At 40.6% G+C, this 22,299-nt stretch overlaps 2 protein-coding genes across 4 annotated transcripts; one reads left to right on the top strand and one right to left on the bottom strand.

The window, feature by feature from the left end:
* The first annotated feature begins 1,418 nt into the window (after positions 1-1,418).
* Positions 1,419-6,542, top strand: LOC121743289 (nicalin-1-like). Of its 2 annotated transcripts, XM_042136549.1 has the most exons (14): positions 1,419-1,706; positions 2,092-2,258; positions 2,509-2,612; positions 2,689-2,755; positions 3,278-3,370; positions 3,442-3,606; positions 3,679-3,819; positions 3,883-3,960; positions 4,707-4,819; positions 4,921-4,981; positions 5,081-5,248; positions 5,587-5,688; positions 5,969-6,058; positions 6,227-6,542. In XM_042136549.1, the coding sequence occupies exons 1-14, from the start codon at positions 1,430-1,432 to the stop codon at positions 6,287-6,289; spliced, it is 1,689 nt and encodes a 562-aa protein (XP_041992483.1). In that variant the 5' UTR covers positions 1,419-1,429; the 3' UTR covers positions 6,290-6,542. The 2 variants fall into 2 exon arrangements, with proteins under 2 accessions (XP_041992483.1, XP_041992487.1); XM_042136553.1 differs by lacking the exon at positions 5,081-5,248.
* A 150-nt stretch (positions 6,543-6,692) lies between these two features.
* On the bottom strand, positions 6,693-10,070 carry LOC121743301 (mRNA-decapping enzyme-like protein). 2 transcript variants are annotated; one of them, XM_042136573.1, is made up of 8 exons: positions 9,874-10,070; positions 9,735-9,775; positions 9,527-9,576; positions 9,088-9,232; positions 8,270-8,326; positions 7,986-8,073; positions 7,069-7,536; positions 6,693-6,950 (listed from the first exon to the last, which is right to left on the bottom strand). In XM_042136573.1, the coding sequence occupies exons 1-8, from the start codon at positions 10,030-10,032 to the stop codon at positions 6,891-6,893; spliced, it is 1,068 nt and encodes a 355-aa protein (XP_041992507.1). In that variant the 5' UTR covers positions 10,033-10,070; the 3' UTR covers positions 6,693-6,890. The 2 variants fall into 2 exon arrangements, with proteins under 2 accessions (XP_041992507.1, XP_041992500.1); XM_042136566.1 differs by having other exon boundaries at positions 7,950-8,073; positions 9,874-10,069.
* Positions 10,071-22,299: the final 12,229 nt, after the last annotated feature.

The raw sequence follows: 22,299 nt of genomic DNA, 5'->3' as shown, positions 1-22,299 counted from the left end.
GCGTTGCGGCTTTTCACGGATTATTTCTCAAGAGATCCGCGATGGAGTGATCAGATGTTCCGTCGCCGGTTTCAGATGCGGAGGCCTTTGTTCCTACGCATTGTCAACGCAGTTGTATCTCGTGACATGTATTTCGGCCAAACTACCGATGCTGTGGGCCGGCAAAGTATATCGACGTTGCAGAAATGCAAGTCTGCCGTTCGTCAACTCGCTTACGGAACTACATCAGATATGTTCGATGAGTATCTCCATGTAAGCGAGCCTACTGGACGGGAGTGTCTCGTGAGATTCTGTCGGGCAGTCATCGAAGAATTCAAGGATACGTACTTGAGAAAGCCAACGACCGACGACGTTAGGAAGTTGGTCGACATGCACGAGCGGGTCCACGGCTTCTCGGGGATGCTTGGAAGCATCGACTGTATGCACTGGCAGTGGAAGAATTGTCCAACGGCTTGGAGAGGACAATACACTAGCGAGCACAAGGGCACACATCCGACGATTGTCTTGTAGGCCGTTGCCGACCAACGATTGTGGATCTGGCATGCCTACTTTGGTGTCGCGGGGTCCAACAACGACCTCAATGTGTTAAACGAGTCTCCATTGTTCAACGACTTGTGTGCCGGGCGAGCACCGAACATAGAGTTCACGGCCAACCAACGTCGGTATAGTATGAGGTACTATCTGGCAGACGGGATCTACCCTCGATGGCCCGTGTTCGTGAAGACTATCACAGCTCCGACAACCGATCGGAGGGCAATGTTTGCCCGAAGGCAAGAGGCGGCTCGGAAAGATGTCGAGCGTGCATTCGGAGTCCTCCAAGCGCGGTGGGCTATCGTGAAGGGAGCGGCCCGTGGTTGGCAGCGGTCACACATCGCCGACATCATGTATGCATGTATCATAATGCATAACATGATCGTTGAGGACGAGCAAGATAACGTCACATCGTGGAGCGACGATTCGCTCGCCAGCACCGGGAGTGACTACGTTGTCACCGAGCCGCCCGTGCAGGGCCTTCTTCCCGACATCCGCAATGTCATGGCCCGTTCAGCTGCGATGCGCCCAGAGGAACAACACACTCGCCTCCAAGCCGATCTAATCGAAGAAATTTGGACTCGCACCAACGTTTTCCAGCATTGACGTTATGTTTTTATGTATTTTATTTTCAGTTTTAAAATTTATATGTTGTAATTTTGCAGTATTCGGAGAAATTAAATTTTCCGTGTTATAAATTTCCGGCGTTTTTTTATTTTATGTTTAAAATAGGTTGGGGTTGTGAATAGTGTCATTTATTAGTTGCGGCCTGTAGGGTTAGAGGCTTCTCAGGCCAGGCCGCAACTGTAGAGGAATGATGACGTGGAGGGGACTTGGGGCCGGAACTTGGGACGGGTTATTTATGCTCTTAGGACTCCACGCTCCAAAACCTCTACCAATGGCGAAATCGGCGTGGGTGGACCCGGTATACTCGTCGACAATTACGCTACTGATTATAGTCATGACTTGCGTCGAGCTCTGTGACGCCGTCGCCGTCGTAGACGTCTACCGCCTCGTCCAGTACGATCTGGCCGGCGTGCCGTTTGGATCCAGACTAGCCGCCCTCAATCACCACGCCGCATCTTCTCTCTTCTCCTCATCCTCAGCAGCTTCCGATTTCTCCCGCACCGTCCTAATACTCCCCCTCCGCGATTTGAATCTCACTTTCATCAGAGGTCGCTAATTGCTTCATTTCCTGCTTTCTACTTGTTTTTTACTCGATGCTCCAAGTTATGGAATTCAGAGCTATTGTTATCGGTGAAGTTATGCGCTTGTCTGTTTTGGATAGTTAAGTTGACTGAATACTTGAACAATCAAGAGGGAAAGGCAGCTCGTTTCTTTGTGTTTTCCAGAAAATCTAGAGATTCTAGGCGTTATTTATGAATAAAGTCGTGGTTCAGTTGAATTCATTTTGTTTTCTGACTTTACTAAATCTACTTAAATTCTTCAATTCCTAAATGACAGTGTGCTTTAGTATTGGTTGTGATAAGCTCATCACAAATCCTCACCAACAATTTATATCATATTACCTATTCCTTTGTTGGTACCATATCATTGCAGAATATATAGAGGAGAAGAAGCCATTAGGTGGTTTATTGCTTCTACTCCCCCAGGTATTCAATCCACAGAGCATAGATGGCGAGGATGAAGCAGGTTATGATTCTTCAGCAGGCATCAACAAAGTGTTGCTTGAACTTGAACGGTTGCTTATACATGCAAACATCCCTGTGAGTGAAATAGATTATTTCCTTGAAAAGCTATGCTAAGCTATAAAAAGCTGATATTTAATGTACTTATGAACCCTGTGTTTATATGAAAAGGCGATGGACATTGTCTATCTTATGCTTAGCTTCTGGCTAACATGTTCATAGCTTATTCGTTACAGTACTTGATTCTATAATTGGATAAATTAATTTATAATTTTCAGCAATTAACTGTTAGTGTTTGTTACCGGATTATAATTTTCCTACTTTTCAGTATCCTGTGTACTTCGGTTTTGAGGATGACCATGTCAATGCTGTCCTAGCTGATGTCAAGAAGAATGATGCTACTGGTCAGCTGGCGACTGCCACAACTGGCGGGTTAGTTGATATATTTGTTTGGGAATCTTTTTCAACTAATCAATTTGTAGCTGATTCCATCATAAACATGTTTCAGATACAAGCTTGTTGTTGCTGCTCCTGAACCTAAGAAAATTGTGTCTCCAACTATATCAAATATTCAGGTTCTAGTTTTGGTTTCTATTTTCTACTGTGATATCTACGATATGTGAATTTGGTGGCTAGTTCGATGTATCTTTGAGCTCCACATCTATGACTTGATTAGCATATAAACTAGGGAACCCTAACTTAACCAAAACCATGGTCAAAGGTAAAATGTTGACTATCATTTATATGTCATTCCACACTTTCATGTGGAACCGATATGGGATTCATAAATCCCACCATTCATCTTTTGAACTGGACAGCACGCATTGGGTGGAAAACCCAAAGCAAGGCCCACCATTCATTTGTTTCCCCTTGGGCTCACATCCCCCGTGGTCACACCTTCGGGTAGGATTCACATCTATCCATCCAATGTTACATACCAAAATGGACAACCCATGCCAAAAGACTAGCTTATCAGGAGAGAGAGAGTTCATTTGGTCTATAAACCCTACATTTGTTTTCTTGCACAAGCGCTGTGGGACAGCACTGGAGTCCGTAACAGACTTCAACTTATTTGTAAGCTTTATTCATGTTTTCAGGGTTGGCTGCCAGGATTGAGAGCTGAGGGAGATTCAACTCAACTTCCTACCATAGCTGTAGTGGCATCATATGATGCATTTGGGGCTGCACCAGTAAATCTCTTTCCTACTTACATCTAATTATTGTTGGCCTGGCATCTTATTACGCATCTCATTGCTAACAGGGATTATCTGTGGGAAGTGATAGCAATGGAAGTGGTGTTGTGGCACTCCTAGAAATAGCTAGACTGTTCTCAATTTTATATTCAAATCCTAAGACAAGAGGAAGGTATAATTTACTCTTTGTGCTGACATCTGGAGGACCCTATAACTACAATGGGACTCATAAGGTGCTTATTCTTTCAAAGGACTTATACACTGGGATCATTGTTATATATTCTGACATTTTACCTCTGTTATAGTGGCTTCATAGTTTGGATCAACGCTTGCGTGAGACGATTGATTATTCCATTTGCTTGAATAGCATTGGTTCCATCCGCGATGAGTTATATATCCATGTGTCCAAGCCTCCAGAGAATGTCTACATTAAACAAATCTTTGAGGTAAATCCCTAAGAAAAAGACAGGATTGTCTTCAGACAGCTGTTTACAAATGGACTGTTGCAGGGTTTCTCTAGCGTGTCTAAAGAACTTGGGCTTAAAGTTGGGCTGAAGCACAAGAAGATTAATATTTCCAATCCTCGGGTAGGTAACATCAGATCCGAAATGCGAGATTTTAAATTTGCTTAATTCTTGTTCTTTTGTTGCACCATAGAATTTCATAAATGGTGTAGTTCCTCACCATTTCAAAGGTACTGAAAATGTTATAAGACTGTTATATGTGCATTATATTTTACTAGCCTTTCATTTATTAGGACAATGATCTAAAAATTACTACCTCCGTCCAAAAAAATAGATAAAGTTGTAGTAAATGACAAGGGTTTTAATGCACAATTGGTAAAGTAAGAGAGAGGGAGGGAAATGTGGTGGAAGTAATGTTAGTGGATTGTGGGGTCCACATTTAGAATGATGTGTAAAGTTAGTATTGGTTTAAAACTTTCCATTTTTAGAATTAGTCTAATTTTGGTGGATAACCCAATATAGTAAAATTGGTCTATTTTTTGTAGACGGAGGTAGTAGTTTATAGGAGTATTTTAATATAAAGTATGATTCTTCTTTTTGTCATGGCTGCTTGAGGATTCCTGAAATTGTGGTATGGCTGGTCATATCACTTGTGCCTTTAGAACTCTTTATGTTTTTAGGAATAGTGGGTCTATGTTAGTTATTTTGTGCTATCTTATGAGTTAAATTGATATGTTTCAGCCAGTAGTATTACACTAGAGGCTCGTCTTCATCTGTAAAAGACAGAAATATTTCTCTGATCTGTTTCATTGTTTTTCTCTATTCATCAATTTTGAGGTTTTATATGCTCAAGATGTATATGACTCTAGGTTGCATGGGAGCATGAACAATTTTCAAGACTGAGAGTAACTGCAGCAACACTGTCTGAGCTTTCTGTCGCACCTGATTTTTTAGAAAGTGTTGGAAGTCTGTCAGATAGCAGGTTGTAACTCAAGGAATGAGACACTTATTTTTCTTTTGAATTTGAAACTCTTTTCTTTCTTGTATGAATCATTCTTTAGTCAACCCTTGTCACCTCTGCAGGCAATTTGTTGATGAATATTCAATAACCAGAAGTGCAAAATTAGTTGCTGAAACTCTTGCTGTAAGACCTCAGGGCCAGTATTTTCTAAAATTTCATTTTAACATGGAGGTGATTATATTATATTATTAGTTTTCTAACAAAAGTTTCTCTCATAAAAAGAGGCATATTTATGGCCAAGAGGGAAAAAACATTGATATATTTGCAGATGATAGTAGCTTATCTGTAAATCCTTCTTATATACGTTCATGGTTACAATTCTTGTCAACAACACCTCGGGTGGCTCCATTTCTTTCCAAGAATGATCCTCTTATCATGGCACTGAAAAAGGTATCTCTATATAATCTAATTTAAGCCCACTCCTTGTCAAATATACAGGAGCTGTATTTTCTATTATTCCTGTACTATCTGGAATGAGATTCATATTCACGAGGTATTCAGGCCTAGTGATTAGCTAATGTTTCTAGTTAGATTTGTTTCAATAGGTAATCAGAACTAGTGGTATATAGTTCTTCTACTTCAAAGAGCAGTTCATTGTTACATTGTTCCTTCCCAGATTGTAGTTTGTACTTTGTTGGTATTGTGTCCTTTGTAATAGGAAATGATCTCACGTGATCAATATTTTGAGTTTCTCTCACTTCTTTACTGGTCAAAATTTTCACTGATAGGAACTGGAAGATCACACTGCTGATGTGAGAGTGCAAAATGAAGTACTTGATGGGATGTTTACTTTTTATGACTCAACAAGCGGCAGATTACACATCTATCAGGTGCAAATCTAAAATTCTGAATTCTGATTTGATCTGCCGTATTGAGCATCAATATTAAAAAAAAATCCTACGGCCAAGTTGGAAATTTGTTCTCTAGATTCTTTTTCTTCTATTCTCTTTAGGCTATGTCATCGATCCTAGATTGATTGTTAATGCCAGCAAAAGAACATTTGATGCCATCTATGTGTCCCTAATTTGATATAAGTCCATTGTATTTTTCCTTGCATAGAATTAATCCTTCAATGAAATCTACAGACCCTAACCACTCTCCTTGTTGCAGGTCGCAAGTGTGACATTTGACTTACTTCTGCTTCTGGTTCTCGGGTCTTATCTTATTACTCTATTCAGTTTTTTGGTTATAACTACAAGGGTAGGCCACCCTCTTCATTCTCCACCCAAATTTTATGAAATCTATATAGTGGAAGACATCTGATACAAAAAGGAAGGGCTCAAATCTGACATGACTTTAATAATAAGAAATATGAGGCTTCTGTGTCTTAAATTTGGAATCTTGATTTGATTTCATATATTTCCACAGGGTCTAGATGATCTGATAAGCCTATTTCGTCGCCCCACCTCCCGCAGAGTCAAGACAGCCTAACTCTCAGAGCACTTGGTTAGATTCATTAATGCTGCATCATATAGATCTCGGATGGGAGCTGCAGTGCTCAATCCCATGGTTGGCATCTTTGGTCAATTCAGCCCTCCCTTCATACCTTAAGAGGGGATAGACTAATGTAGAAAAAATTTTGTTTACAGCATCATACTTAACAGAGCTCACCACGTAATTGTATGCTGAGTATATTTTGTTTAGACTAGTTTGATGTTGATGGAGCTGATAATTTTCCTGCTTATTCTTCTTTTCAGAATTTTTAAGTGAATTGACTTTAACCCATTACAAGCACCAAATTATCTCTCTGTCTTACAAATATTCCAGTTTTATGGCTTCAACTCAACATAAGCGAAATTGATTTCCAGTGCTAAGAAAGGTAATAACCATAATGTGAAAATGAAACAATATACTATTGAGGAAGTGACGAAATATAAATCAACTATGAGTTAATGCAAACTCTATACAAGGATTGTATAGGAACATTTATGGTTCGTAGAAAACTACATAATGAACAATGACTTGTACAATTTCCACCTACTGAGGATTAAGGCAGGATATGGAAACTTGACCACCAACCTCTGATGACTTATCACGATTGTTGGTTTGCACTAAGCATTGCTCGGTAAACCATGTCAATGAATTGATTGTCCTACGAGTAAAATTATAAGACCATGAGCGTAAGAATAATACCAATGTTAATTTTATAACAATGCAAAAATCACATATTTTGATGCGCAGTTTAAGATTTTACGAATTGTAATGCATACCTGAACAAGCAATTGAAGTGCATCCCGAACTTTTTCTCTGCTGATAGGTGGCCCATAATTTGGCGTAGGAGCAGTTGGAGTGAGTGATGGTGGGGGTGTTGGTGGCGGAAATGGCTGAAGTAATGGTGCACCATATGGTCTCTGTAGATTTCCTGGAGTATTTAATGGAGGTGCCGTTGGAATTGCTGATGATACGGGTGGTAAAGCCAGTCCAGCAGAGGAAGGAGGAGGCCCAAAAAAAGTCGATGGTTTCACAAGATCAGCTGAACGCTGTGCTGTGGTACGTTCTGTGTTTTCAAGAATGGACATTTTAGGGGTAGAAGCAGATAAATTAGATGGTGGTTGAGCAGTTGTCAAAGTTGGCAGAGAAACAATCTGTGGATGGGATGCAGGAATAACAGTTGCAGAGGGGTTGAAAGGCTGTCCAGACATTGTTGTATTTGGAGCAGCTCCTATGTTCAAAGCATTCTGCAAATTTAATAATTCCCACATTCAAATTTATCCCAATATGTTTCACAACATGAATCAATTCAATAGCCATTGGATAAACAATTACTAAGACAGAAACAAATAAATAATTAGAGCATTAGTCTCTACATTAAATGCAGACTTAACTCTATTTTCATATCACTGCAGAGTGATTCTTGATCCTAAGTTAGGTTGACCAAAGAAAGCACAATATTCTAAAGTGAAATTGGAAATCCCAGCAGCAATGTATTTCACCTTTCCCTAACTCAACTACACCACATTGATAAGTTTATGGATACTAACAAAAGGAAAATATGTATAAAATGCTTACTCATCAAGCCTAACCTTCTATGTAATACTCAAAAGTCAAAACTCAGCAAACATCTCGAATTTAAAAGGACAAAAAAACGTACACTGAAGAAGTTCATAAAAGAAGGATCATCAGAAACCTCTGTTGCATTAGCAATGGAAGATGTTGGTTCTAGGGGCCCATCCATTACTGCCAGTGTTGGAACTGCTTCTAGTTCTTCAAATTCACTGAGAAGATAATAAGTAGAATTAAGGAGGGATTTTAAGCATAGAAATCCACTGTATTTGTTAGTTGAAATTAATAAGCTAAACCTAACAGCAGTCAGACTGATCATGATGTAGCCAAGGTATAACTCAAATCTCATAATATCAGCTTAGTGAACTTCACGTCAATGAGAATTAAATAGCTATAAACTAGAATTACCTTTTCACAGAAGATACTTTGGACTTTGTAGGCACCTTAGAATATGCATTAAGTATCCTAGAAAAAGGAAACAGGGCATTAACATGATGAAGCAGACATAGATAAGAAAAAGAAGTATCAAGCCTACGCTATAAATGATTACAAAAAGAGCACTGGACGGTCTGAAAAGGGAAAGATGTGAAGGAAAGGTTAATTAGTTGCTTTAGCAATGTTCATTTGATGCATGCTTTGTTTTATTATCAAATCTAAACGATGGAAAGGTCATCCTAAGCACTGGGCAACATGAGCCCAGATAACTTTGTAGTTTTTCCTGACAAAACAAAATGCAGCAACACTACAATGTATTTCTCATGCAAATGAATAAACAAAATGCAAACCTTCCACGGTAAAGAGCCAACAAAATTTTGAAATGACATCTTCCAATAAGATGTTCCTAAATCAATACCTCGTCTAATACTTTCTCATTTTGTCCATGTAAATTACTTAACTATCCAAACAACTGTAGGCAGAATAACTAAATAAGCTATTGTTTCAATACCATTAAGAAAGTACACGCATGAACGCATGAGACTTAGTGCCACTGAACTCCAAGTTAGTGATGAGACATTATCACAAGACAATTCATAATCACCATATAACTACAAACAAACAATTAGATAGATTTCCAAGACAACCACATAGCACCTCCCGTAATATAAGTAATTAAGTATATAACCTGATTAAACCTTTACAAATTAGCACTTTGACCACACTCTCTGATGGACCTACACACTAACAGGTGCAAACAAAAACAACAGTAAAAATATTTGACCCCACACCTGCTAAATAGATTTGCAACCTCTTCACATTCCCGGGCATTGTAAAACCATATCCCATTAACTTCTTGGGAAGCATTTCGGTATAAGAGATATGGAACCTGGACTTCATACTCAAAATCTCCCAAGAGATTCTCCACCAGATTATCTGCTTGAAACAGCAAATACACCTTAAATATCCAAAGATAGCAATGGCATGCTCAAAACAATTGCATATTTTATTAAAGATTATTTAGGAGAACTGTATAGGACCAGTGAAATTGAGAGCTCTAATAAAGAAAAGCCAAACGGTCATGCCAAAGAGATTAGGGTCTATATTTATAGTAGTCCAATTTATTATTCATCCAAAAAGTTGGCAATATATAAGCATACAAATCTAAAAGCAAGGTTAAAGATAATTTTTGGAGTAATTAAATAGAATGAAAGGAAATGAGTGACTAACCAGTATTTCGGCGGTTCATTACTATAAACTGGAACCTTGGCTGGGTATTCCTGAACAAAGAAAAACCTCAGATATCAGATCACGAAATAAATTCACAAAATTCCCCAGCCAACATCGAAAAAACATATGAAATCAATCTACCGGAAATGAAATGATAAAAAGGATGGAAGAAGTAGAGAAAAGAGGAGTAAAGCAATGAAAGCCTGACCTTTTGACGACAAAAAGCGAGCCTTCCACATCCTTGCGACTCTGCCAACCAATATCCACAATCAACAAAATTAACAACACAAGAATCACCAGATTGAACAACTGAATTGCTGTTGGAGTGATGTGTTGAGACAGCGTACCCATTGGCTAGTGTCGATGTTGAATTCGTAGAAGGTGACGTGGGCAGCGGTGATGAGAATCTCCTCAACGAATGGATCGATCCGCTGCAGCACCGTGAGATTGAGGACTTTGGTGGTCTTCTCGTCGAGATTGGGCATCAATTTCCCGTTCTGCGACATCGTTTCAGGCTCTATCTGTAGAGAGAGAGCCCCTAAATGAAATCAATTTTAAGCACAACACAAAATAGTTTATGTCTGCCTTAGGGGCATATTAGTCATTCGTCACATTATTCATTCCCTGTAAATCCTACAATTTTATACAAATTGTGAGTGATAAATTAGGGCAGTATTAATTTTATACAAATTGTGAGTCAAATAAATTAGGGCTCATCTACCAAAAAGAGTTAAGGTGAAATTTGACATTTAACAAGAATTGGATGAAAAAAATGGCAAAATAGATAATTAATGAGGACTAGTGAGAGTACAATAACACTAATAATAATCCTTCTGTGGATTATAATCCAAAACCTCATAAATTTATAGAGAAAAAAAATCCTTACTACTAGTATTTCAGTTCATTGATATCTAAATTAATGGCACAACTTATACAATCTAGATTGTGACTAAACGAAAGAGATTCCAATCTTATACTCCTAATATGTAGAAAAAATAGTGAAACTAGTATCAGTGGATTATGGAATCTACCTCCTAAAATCTAAAAATTCAAAAGTTCATATTTTTAAAGGACAACCTAAAATAAAAATAGTTTCTTAGTATTTAATAATGAAATGGCTAGGTCCTTGGACCAATGTAGGTATCTAAAATCACCACAATCTATAGATTCTAAGAGCATCTCCAATAAGCACGGACGTCAAATAGCCATCAAAAAACCTTCACACTGCCACATCATCAGCACTACAATTCTCCTGCCACATCATCAGCACTACAATTCTCCTGCCACATCAGCTTGCCACATCAACTGGACATCAAATAGCCCTCACATAGCCTTCACACTACCTATCCACATCACTAATAACAATTATATAATTTAATTTACACTTGTATCAACATACGGAATTTAATTTACGAGACAAATACGGAAAATTCGAATAATAATATTAAAATTTAAAAAGTACATCACTTTTAAAAAAAAGTACAATAATATAAAAAAAGTACAAAAATTAAAAAGTACATTAATTTAAAAAAGTAAAACAAAATCACTCATCGCCGCCGTCCTCGTCTCCGTCGTCGCCCAGCGCTTCTTCACCGTTGTCGCCGCCGCCTCCGTCGCCACCTACGCCGCGGCTATTCCCGCCGGTGTCCCTCCTCATCGCCTCCAATTCTTCACGCTGGCTCTGGAGCAATACACGAAGAAAATCCTTCACCTCGGGGTCCACTGCCGCTTGGAAGTCGGCTAAGGTCTTCACCATTTGAGCGCGCGTTTGTTGGCGCGCGAAGAATTTGAGCTCCTCGGTAGACCTGCCGAGGGGGGATGCCGAATGGACGTCCTGGGAACTCGGGGTGCCCCCCTCGCAACCTGCTGCGCCCGCCTTTGCCCAACCGGGCGAGGTCGGCGACCGAACGACCGAGGAGTCGGGACCTCCTGGGCCGTCTCAGGGAGGTCTGACGAACCACCGCTGCTGCCGCTATAATCTCCGGTATAGTTCAGTCTCTGCCTCTTCGGCCAGCCAGCGTCGACGCCTGCTCGGAATTTCTCCGACTCGTTGAGCACAACGTAGCAGTTCCAGTAGGTGAACTCATAGTACCTCTTATCCGGATCGGGGTAGGCTCTCTCCGCAATCCTCCTGCAGTCTTCCTCTGTTTGGCCACTGGTCTGCATGAGGAGGGCGTTGGCGTACAAACCCGAAAATCGAGAGACGCCAGCCCTGATTCGGTCCCAGCACTTCCGGACCTCCTCCCCGGTGCACGGTCTCCCTTCAGGGCAAAATGCCCTGTAGGCTGCGGCTATCTTGGCCCACAAGTTGACGATCCTCTGGTTGTTCGAAACCAGAGGATCGTCGCAGACACTCACCCACGCCTTGGCAACCGCAACGTTCTCCGCGTCTGTCCACTTCCTCCGGCCCCGGATTTCGGCTTGGGGCTGCGACGACTCGCCGACCTTATTCGCCTTGCCCTTCTTCTTACCCCGCCCTACTCCCTGGCTTTGAATGAGAGTTTCCGAAACCTCGTTAATATCAAAACCCAAGTCCGCTAAGGAGAAGGTCTCCGTATACTGTGCATCCGTTGGGGTCGATGTGTGCGAAGAACCGGTGGAAAAATCAAAAGTCGGCCGATAAGCGTTGTCCCCCCCGTGAGTCCCCTGCGTCGGGGGAATCATCTGTTGCGCCGGTGGCTGCATGCCGGGTGCCCACCCCGGCATCATCTGCATAGGGGCCTGCATGCCGGGTGCCCACCCCGGAATCATATGCTGCCACGGGTACATGTTGTAGTACCCGCTCATCGGAGGCCAACCACCTCCCCCAGGAGCCGGGGAAGTATGGGACCCTGCCCCGGGAGTCGGGGGCGTCTGAGACCCTACACCGGGAGGCGGGGGAGTCTGAGACCATCCCCCGGGATTAACTGGAGTACCTTCGTAGTTGTTCTCCATTGCTCGTTATTGATCTTGTACAGAAAGTAAGGTAGAGAGAGAGTACTCGTTAAAACAAGTGGTGCGAATGAAAATGAGGTTCAACGCGCGTATATATAGTGTTTTCGAAAAACAAAAACAAAAAAAAATTTAAATCCGACGCCGGTTTGGCGCCGATCCGGGACGCACAATGGCGCCCGTGAGGATCGGCGTCGGAACCGGCGTCAGCGCGGGAATCGGCATGGCGACGCCGATTTTGACGCCGATTTCGCCGACGCCGGTTCCAATGGTTCGGCGTCAAACCGGCGTGGGCGAAAAATCGGCGTCGCGGTGGTGACGCCGGTTATTGGAGATGCTCTAAACCATTTCCACATAAATAGAATAAAATACTAGGCCTCAAGAACAACGTACATGACTCTTCAATGGCGAGAGGGATTGTGATATGTTTGTGTCATAGCTGTTGAAAAAAAACAGATTCTCATATGAAAACAACATAAAAAGAGAGCAGGTTCAAAATTCTACAAGCTGTTGGCAAATGAGATTCTTATTCCTCATATGTAAACAACATAAATATAAAACAGTCTAGACAAAGGCTCCGGTGATTCTTATTTCTCGGTTGCCTTGCCTTTATTTCTGCCACTACTGCTCGTTTCAATCAGGCAACAGATCATGGAATCTATGTCGTCTCCAAAAATGCTATATGCCTCGATCACCTGCAGATAGCTGAACCCCATAGACAGCAGCAGCTGCATGCTGCCATTCAGAACTGAACCGGCCGGCTCCTGGTCATGTCCTCCTTCCTGTCTGGAGTCGCTTCCTGATGATCCTGACAAGTCAGCAAGGTTTACATGTTCAGCTTCTAGCAAAGAATTCAATGATTGTCTTAGGCTTCTCAGTAGTAATGTAGAGAAAATCGGGTTTATAGGGTAGTTTACCTTTAAAATAACGTAAATGTACTCATTTTGTTATCTCTTCCATATATGGGAAAAACGCCACCCACATTGGCGTGTTTATAAGTGAAGACGCCACCCGCATTGGCGTTTTACAATTTAGATCCGTATGTCGTCATATTTTATGTAAGTATAGGTAATTTAAAACACGCCAACGGAGTTGGCGTGTTACGGAAAAAACGCCACAGCCGTCTGCGTGTTTTATGCCTAAAAACGCCACAGAAGTAGGCGTGTTTATACCTAAAGATGCCCATGGAGTTGGCGTGTCCACCATAAAGACGCCTATCCCGTCGGCATGTTTGGCTTGAACAAGATATCGGTGGGAACTCTCCCATAATCGCGAACCCTAATCACTTTCCCTCCCCCAAATGTGAAAACCCTCCCCAAGGCGAAAACTCCTTAAGGAAACCTTTGCTCGGGTCGACCCGGTGGTGGATTTGAGCGTGAAGATTTCGATTTTGGCTCATTCTTCCAAACATTAGTTTTCCTATTCGGTTAGTATATCTAATTTTTGAATCATTCTTCCAAACATTAGTCTATCAATATTTACCGAATTGTTATGATAGCATATATTGTAGTGTAATTAATATAATTATTTGATGGATTGTTATGGTATTATATGTTGTAGTGTAATTAATAGAAATATTTTGATCAATTGTTGTGGTATTATATGTTGTAGTATATCTAATTTTTTACCAATATTTGATAGATTGTTATGATAGTATATATTGTAGTGTACTTAATAGACATATTTTGACCAATTTTTGGCTCACTCTACATAATGATGAATGTAAAAATAAAACATATTTATTTGTGTTTTACATTATTGCATTTAGTATGACATGGTGTGTCAATTTATATTGGGGGGAAAGATAATTCCCGGACCAGTTATTTCATATGATCCTCCTTTTGCAAAAGGATTCATTATGTTGGATGAAAGTATTTCCTACGATAAGCTTGTGGAAACAATTTGTGAAAGGATGAAGATAAGCATATTTGAAAACAAAGTTCAAATAGTACGGAAACGTAATATATTCTAGGGATCTTCAGTCACGTTTATAGGTATTCTACTAGAAGAAGTATGCATGCCACTAATGTTTAGTGAGAGTATGACTACAGGAGGTCAAATTGAATTATATGTTGAGTATTCGGCAATTACTCAACAAAATAGTCATCATGTCATAAGTTATGATGTTGGTACGTCTACGAGAGGCCAAGAACCATGTTTCGCTGCAACACAAGATTTTGATGTTGGAGGCGTGCATTTAGGGGACAGTGACAATTGTGATGTGGTTGAGGACATAATAAGTCCTGATAAAGCCGACTTTCTTGATCCACAATCACCTTATGATTCTGAAGATGTCTACCCGGATAGTCATGATAAAGCCGAGCAACATTGAGAAAGCATGATGAACACTGACAAATTAGAGTGTTTAGCACTACTCATACTTTCATGGGGGATCGTAATTATAATGGGCACGCTAATCTTTCATCGGGTATGATAGCGTTGAGTGTTCGATATCAGATAGAAAACGATCCTTGCTACAAGGTAAAAACAATTGTGGCGGATATTGAAAATAGATTTCATGTGAAAGTTAGTTACAAGAAAGTATGGTATGCTCGGAGGACAGCTATTGAGCTTGTATATGGTGGATGGGAGTGGTCATTCAAAGTTTTACCAGCTTATTTGAATGAATTGCAAAGACAAAATCCTGACACAATTGTAAAATGGTTGCATGATGACAGATTAAGCAACGATATGAACAAGGTTTTCAAGTACATATTTTGGGCTTTTGGTCCAGCTGTGGAGGCTTTTCAACTATGCAAACCAGTTTTAACGGTTGATGGAACTCATCTACGTGGACGATGTCGAGGTAAAATTCTTATTGCCGTTGGATTTGATGCTAATAAGAAATGTTTGCCTATTGCATATGCCATTGTTGATGAGGAAACCAAAGAAAGTTGGAATTGGTTTATGGAACGTATTATACTTCATGTAGCCAAGCATGAAATATGTGTAATATCTGATAGGCATGTGGGAATCATAGATGCAATGAATTCTCCCATATAGAAAGAAGAACCCATAGGTTATCACAGATTTTGCTTGGTACATGTTAGAAAGAATGTGCTGCATAATCACAAAGGTATCATGGTCAAAAGACTTGTTTGGAAAATGGGTATTGCTACCAAAAAACGCAAGTTTAAGAACAAACGCCGTTTACTTCGAGACGTCAACAACGAGGCTTTGCAGTACCTTGATGCCGTTGAGTTAGAAAAATGAAATTTGGCGTATGACAAACACAAAAGATGGGGTGGGGTGACCACTAATATGGTAGAATCTTACAACAATGTGTTGAGAGGCGCAAGACAACTCCCAATTAAAGCTTGCATTGATATGATATTTTGGAGGACAATAGAATGGTTCAATGAGCGGTCAATTGCATCAACACAGTGTGTCACACCACTTACCCCGTGGGCGCATGAAAAGGTGTGGAAAAATGATGTAAAAGGTCAATTACATAATGTGAGAGCACCAAACACAATTACAGGGCTTTATGTGGTTCGAACTAAACGTCGAATTGGTGGAAAGGGTGGTAATAAGTGGAAGGTCAAGTACTTGGAGTCGAACTGCAAATGTCAAAAGTGGCAGATGTAGAGACTTCCATGTTCACATGCAGCGACAGTTGCGCAGTTTAGAAACGAAAACATGTTGTCACTTGTTAACCCCGCATACCACAGAAGTGTTTGGGTACACCAATATTCTACGGTGTTCAATCCACTCAGACACCAAGATTATTGGGACGTGCCTGAATGGACTTTGCAGTGTTCACGAACTCAGTTAATGCCTCGAAGTCGCGGTCGATACCGTACAACTAGGATTCCTAATCAGATGGATGTCTGTGAAGCTGACCAGCCACGAGCCCGACGGCGTTGTAAACATTTCCGTCAACCAGGTCATGACAGGCACAACTGCCCGACTTCTTGATTGTTTGGACTTATGCATTGTGTAATATTTGGACTTATGTATTGAGTAATATTTGGACTTATGTATTGAGTAATATTTACACTTATGTATTGAGTACTATTTGCATGTATTTTATTGTGATGGTGGATCGGGTGAGTAATATTATAAAAAGTGAGTTCACCCGACCGGGTGTTTTTGGCTTATCAAACACCCGATCGGGTGAACTCACTGGACTCCAACTTGTTCATTATGCTTTTTCACCCACCTAAAGTATAAAACGCCAACCTAGTTGGCGTTTTTAGTAGAAACGCCAACCTAGTTGGCGTTTTTAGTAGAAACGCCAACCGGGTTGGCGAGTCAATACAGACAGTGCATCCGTCGTGGAAAAAAATGGGCGAATCATGCAAACTGTAACACGCCGACGGGACTGGCGTGTTTTATAAAAAACACCAACTGGGTCGGCGAGTCAATGTGCATCCGTCGTGGGAAAAAATGGGCGAATCATGCAAACTGTAACACGCCTACGTGACTGGCATGTTTCTTAAAAACGTCAACTAGGTTGGCGTTTTTAGTAGAAACGCCAACCGGGTCGGCGAGTCAATACAGACGGTGCATCCGTCGTGGAAAAAAATGGGCGAATCATGCAAACTGTAACACGCCTACGTGACTGGCGTGATTCTTAAAAACGCCAACTTAGTCAGACTGTTTGCATGAAATTGCATTGCAGGCTTTCATTTTTCCAGCCAATTATCTTACTAATCACCCCGCTTATTCAAACTGTTGCAATCATTCCCACATCAAAAATATACATAAGTATAAAAAAAGGAGTTATAAAATTATCAATATAAAGAGTGCAACTCCATGAACAAACACGAATTTCAATTGCATCAACAAATATAAATAGTTGGGGTTTAGTTTAATCGTCTCGCCGTTTCCGCATAAACAGGCCCCGTATCCCCTTCCCGATTTTGGAAGTAGGGAGTCTAGAGGGAGGAGTATCTTGAACAACAACGTTCTGTAGATCCACCCCAAAAAACTCATCTCGCACAGGCGACCGCGGTGGAGAAGCGTGGACATCACTGAGGCCAATATCTTCTCCTGTACCATCGGTGTGGCTGACAGAATGACGACCTCGAACTGCAGATCTAGGTATAGGTGGATGCACAAAATCGTCATCGGAGTCATCTACCAACTGAGCATCCAAGCGTCTCCACCTACAATTTTCAAAGTTAATTACATATCATCATATGAATTTAAATAATTAATAGTTTTTTCAATTTACTGCGAAGTTATGAGAAGATGCCGTTTCATGGAAGCCCTCTTCAGCATGCACGCCAAGTTTGGTTAAATACACCACACTTATTTGGCGAAACCAATTCATATATTCATCGGTTGCAATAGGCTCAGTAGAATACTCCAGATCAGTCCACACCAAGTTGTGCATATTGTCCCACTCCTGTATATGATGGGCGTGGTAATCAACCTAATTCCGGCTAGATTTTCCATGGTGATCCTGTTTCGTAAAATCACTACCGTGGAACCGGTTGAGGAGCGGGATATACGGTTGGACAATCCCAAATTGTCGCAACACTCGTTGTGGCAAGTGTGGCTCAACCATATTCCAGCAAATAAGAGTTGTTATCGACATCCATATAAGACGACCGTTAACACAACATTCCGGCAAGCTCCGCAGGACATAAGGCCTCCAAATAAACTACATGTGAAACAAATTTATTCAAAATAAATTCAATAAAAAACAACAAACAAAAAATAATTTAAGTTATATAAATTACTTGGTTGGGCTGCATTCTGGAGAACTGATCTCGGAAGTTCTCAATGCAATGCTCGGGTGCTTTTACATATGACGCCAGACCATTCCATATAAAAAATTTAAATTATGAGCGAATAACACAGAAATTGATGAAAATTGTGCTTAAAAATGAATTAGTGAACAACTTACGCGAATGCACATGGTGCATAGTCTATATGCTCGGGATTTAGCATCCTCGGTCTAATATTTGAGATTCTCTCCCAAGCCCACAGCTGTAACAAAGTTAAAGCTCCCCCGACATCGGTCCTCCTAGTAACGACAGCTTCACATAAATTGTGGTACAAGCAAGCAAGCATCGCACCACCCCAGCTATAGGTAGAACACCGTTCTACATCCATGAAAAATTGCACGTAGAAGAACGGAATTTTATTTTCGGAGGCGTTCGGGATCATCAGACCACCAAGTAATAGCAGGCAATAAATACGAGCACGCTGAACATATATGTAGTGGTCGTGATCATCACCCAGCTCAATCCTCAATTGATTTGATAAGCTTGTCTGCTTCCAAACCATTTCTTTCAACTCAGATGCGTCTGGTACAAATCCTAGATAATCCAGACACAGTTGCTTCCAATATCCCATATCCTTCGTGGGGATGTAACCCGTCACAGCTTCTTTGTTAACTTTGAGGCCCCATAAGACCTCCACGTCTTCCAATGTCACAGTCGCTTCACCGACTGGAAAGTGAAACGTGTGAGTCTCTGGCCTCCAACGTTCAATCAATGCGGTGATAAGATGGTGGCCAATGTCCTTTGGTTGACCACACCTCAATATACCGCCGAACCCCATCTGGTCCACTACTGCCAAAACATGGGAATGTATGGGAACATCCCAAATGATTCCTTCATATCTTCGACAGCGTACGTCTTCTGATGGAACTCCTGCCCATATATTATTAGAGACGTGTTGTCTCTGAAGATACAATACCGAAGGATCCGCAGGACGACATAAGAGCCGACGACGAGAAGTTGAAGATGAAGCCATAATTTACCTACACAACATTCACAATTTAAATTAAACAATAAACAAACCTAAACAATTTCAATAATTAGATACAATTTAATCCAATATCACAAAATGGAACACCAATATCAAATAATACACAATACACAAATTCACCTACACAACATTGCACAAAATCATAACACAATTCACCTACACAACATTAACAATTCAAACTAAACAATATACATCAACCTAACAATTTCAATAATTTGTCACTAGGGTTTAGGTTTATAAGCCAAATAAAACCCAAATAAACCAAAACCCACATAAACCAAATCAATTTGCCCAATTTTTAAGCTATAACAACACTAGGGTTTAGGTTTATAATCAAATTTATACTCTAACTAAACACCAATATCTCAACTATCTCAACAATACACAAATTCACTTAAACCCAAACAATGCAACATCAATTTACAACCCAAATAAACCTAAATAACAACGGTATTCAATTACTCTAATATTGTAAAAATTAAGCATACTAACCGGAAAGTTTATCAAATACGGGGAAGAATAGCACCGATTGATGGAGGGAGGGCCAAATCACCGATTTCGGGGAGGAGAGGTTGAGATAATCACGATTTGGGGAGGAGAAGATGAAAACCCGGACGAAAATTTGATGTGTGTGCTGTGTGTTTCGCGTTTTGGGGAGAAAGACTGATATAGGTTTTCTGACTAAACACGCCGATACGGTTGGCGTGTCTAATTAAAAACGCCAGTTCCGTAGGCGTGTCTAATGAAAAACGCCAGTAGGGAAGCCGTGTTTAACTTGAACCACGTCAGCGGTGAAGGCGTTTTTATATTAAACACGCCAACCTTCTTGGCGTGTTTTAACAAATACTGTATTTCAATACAATACGCCGACATACGGATCTAAATTGTAAAACGCCAATGCGAGTGGCGTCTTCACTTATAAACACGTCAATGTGGGTGGCGTTTTTCCCATATATGGACCCCATAGACAGCAGCAGCTGCATGCTGCCATTCAGAACTGAACCGGCCTGCCCCTGGTCATGCCCTCCTTCCTGTCTGGCGTCGCTTCCTGATGATCCTAACAAGTCAGCAAGGTTTACATGTTCAGCTTCTAGCAAAGAATTCAATAATTGTCTTAGGCTTCTCAGTAGTAATGTAAGCACTCACTTGCTGCAGAAGACGAGGGCTAGAGTACTCACTTGCTGCAAAGAATTCAATAATTGTCTTAGGCTTCTCAGTAGTAATGTAAGCACTCACTTGCTGCAGAAGACGAGGGCTCAGCTGCAGAAGTTGAGGACTCCATAGGACCTACTTGTTGCTTGAACTTTTCATCGGCTAGATATTCTGCCCTTGAAGCTTCCATCACCATGCGTTCAATTTCTTTCTCAGTCAGCTCAAGGTCCGAGTAGAAGCGCCCCTCAGCAAGAAGTGCCTACCAAATGGAACAAATCTATGAGTACTATAAGTTTTGGAGTAAGGTGATTATTCCATACTTTAGAGATGTTAGTATATGCTACTTACATTATCTATTTGTTGATCCTGTTGAGCTTTGATTGCTGCTTTTACCTTACCCTTATCAATGTCCATCTGTCAAATTAACACCAACTTTGGACATGGCATATGAAGGAATGTTCATAAACAGATACACTTACCCCTTGAAGGGAGCTAAATCCAAGCCCAACACCAATGGTCAGCCTACGTGGATCAACAACAGAGTTGTAGTGATTTCCGTGGTGGTAGCTTTGCGAGGCGTGTCAGTATTGTAATTTCCATGGAATATATTGATAGGTTCTGCATCACATAAATAGTGATTTAATTAGCAGACTGACAAGAGAAGGGATTGGGATTTCATTATAACATAGAAAATCCGACTCAATAATCATCATATGCAAATACAACACCTGTGCTGCAAGAATGTATATGTATAGGCCAGTTGTACATTTCTGATAGAACCTGAATCTCCACATTATTTCCATAGACCCGCAAAAGAAGAAAAACCAACCCTAAATTATGAAGAATCACACCCACTCAAGCTCAGGTCCTTCCTCTTTTGCCCTGTTCGTTCTCGTTAGAGTTGAGTCGAAAAATTATTAATATATACACAAGAAACAAAATAACTTGGTTCCTTATCATTTCAAATAATAACATAAAAAGCAAGTTCCTTCTCGATAGAGACTCATGTAATCCCTATGTTCTAGCAACTTGCTCATGATTAAAAAACAAAGGACAAGTAGGGATTTTGTTAAGTAAAATTGTCTGTATTCAAGGGTTTTTAGAGGTAACTTCAAATTTTAGAATAACAAACCAACACATCATTCCTCTTTTTCCTTTCCTTGCCTTTTCATGGTTTTCTGTTGCGCATCTAAGGCCTGTCTTCCTCCATTGTCTCAACCAGTTTTTGTAAATAAAAAAATGGAAGTTACTGTTAATAAAAAATAGTACTATACAAAATTAATTTTGAGTGGCAGAACCTAGGCCCCGATTCACTTTTTTCCCAGTCACACACCCTCAACTCTACTAGCACTTCCCACACCCCCACCGATCACCTCCTGACCTCCTCCCAGCTCCCCTCTGCACAGGCACCGCAAATTATAGCCTATCAGCCACCTGTTAGACAAAATGTCCTCGCGTGACGCCATCAGGTACATAAATGAAAAAGGGATAAGTTAAGTGAAATGACGTCGTTTTAAGGCTCAAAATACGATGTTGTTTCACTGCATGTCGTTCATGCCACATCGAATTCTCGGTGTGTCAAGTCAGCTTAAATTTCACCCAATTCGGATAGATGGGACAGTTGCGAATTTTCCAAACTTCGTGATTTGTCATTCAGACCAAACTTCATAATTTTACAAGAAATTTCCCATTTAGATTTTTATTATTGCTGAGTGAATATTAGGACTTGGAACTTAACTTTTCCGGGGTATTTCTTTTTTACTTCTAGGCCATATTTAACATTTCATAAGGGTACTGGATTTTTTTTTTCCTGCTTTGGGAGAGACGCATGAGGGTCAAGCGTCTCCCGTTATTGAAACGCATGACGGTCATGCGTTTTTTGTGTAAGACGAAACATATTTAACAAATTTTGTTTGATCCATTTGAGAAAAAATATCTTGACGAAACTTAAGGGTAAGGGCTCT

Source organism: Salvia splendens, chromosome 1 (genome assembly GCF_004379255.2).
Source record: "Salvia splendens isolate huo1 chromosome 1, SspV2, whole genome shotgun sequence".
Lineage (NCBI taxonomy): Eukaryota > Viridiplantae > Streptophyta > Magnoliopsida > Lamiales > Lamiaceae > Salvia > Salvia splendens.
Note: the sequence above shows the minus strand (reverse complement) of the source record. Positions and strands in the feature narration are given on the sequence as shown.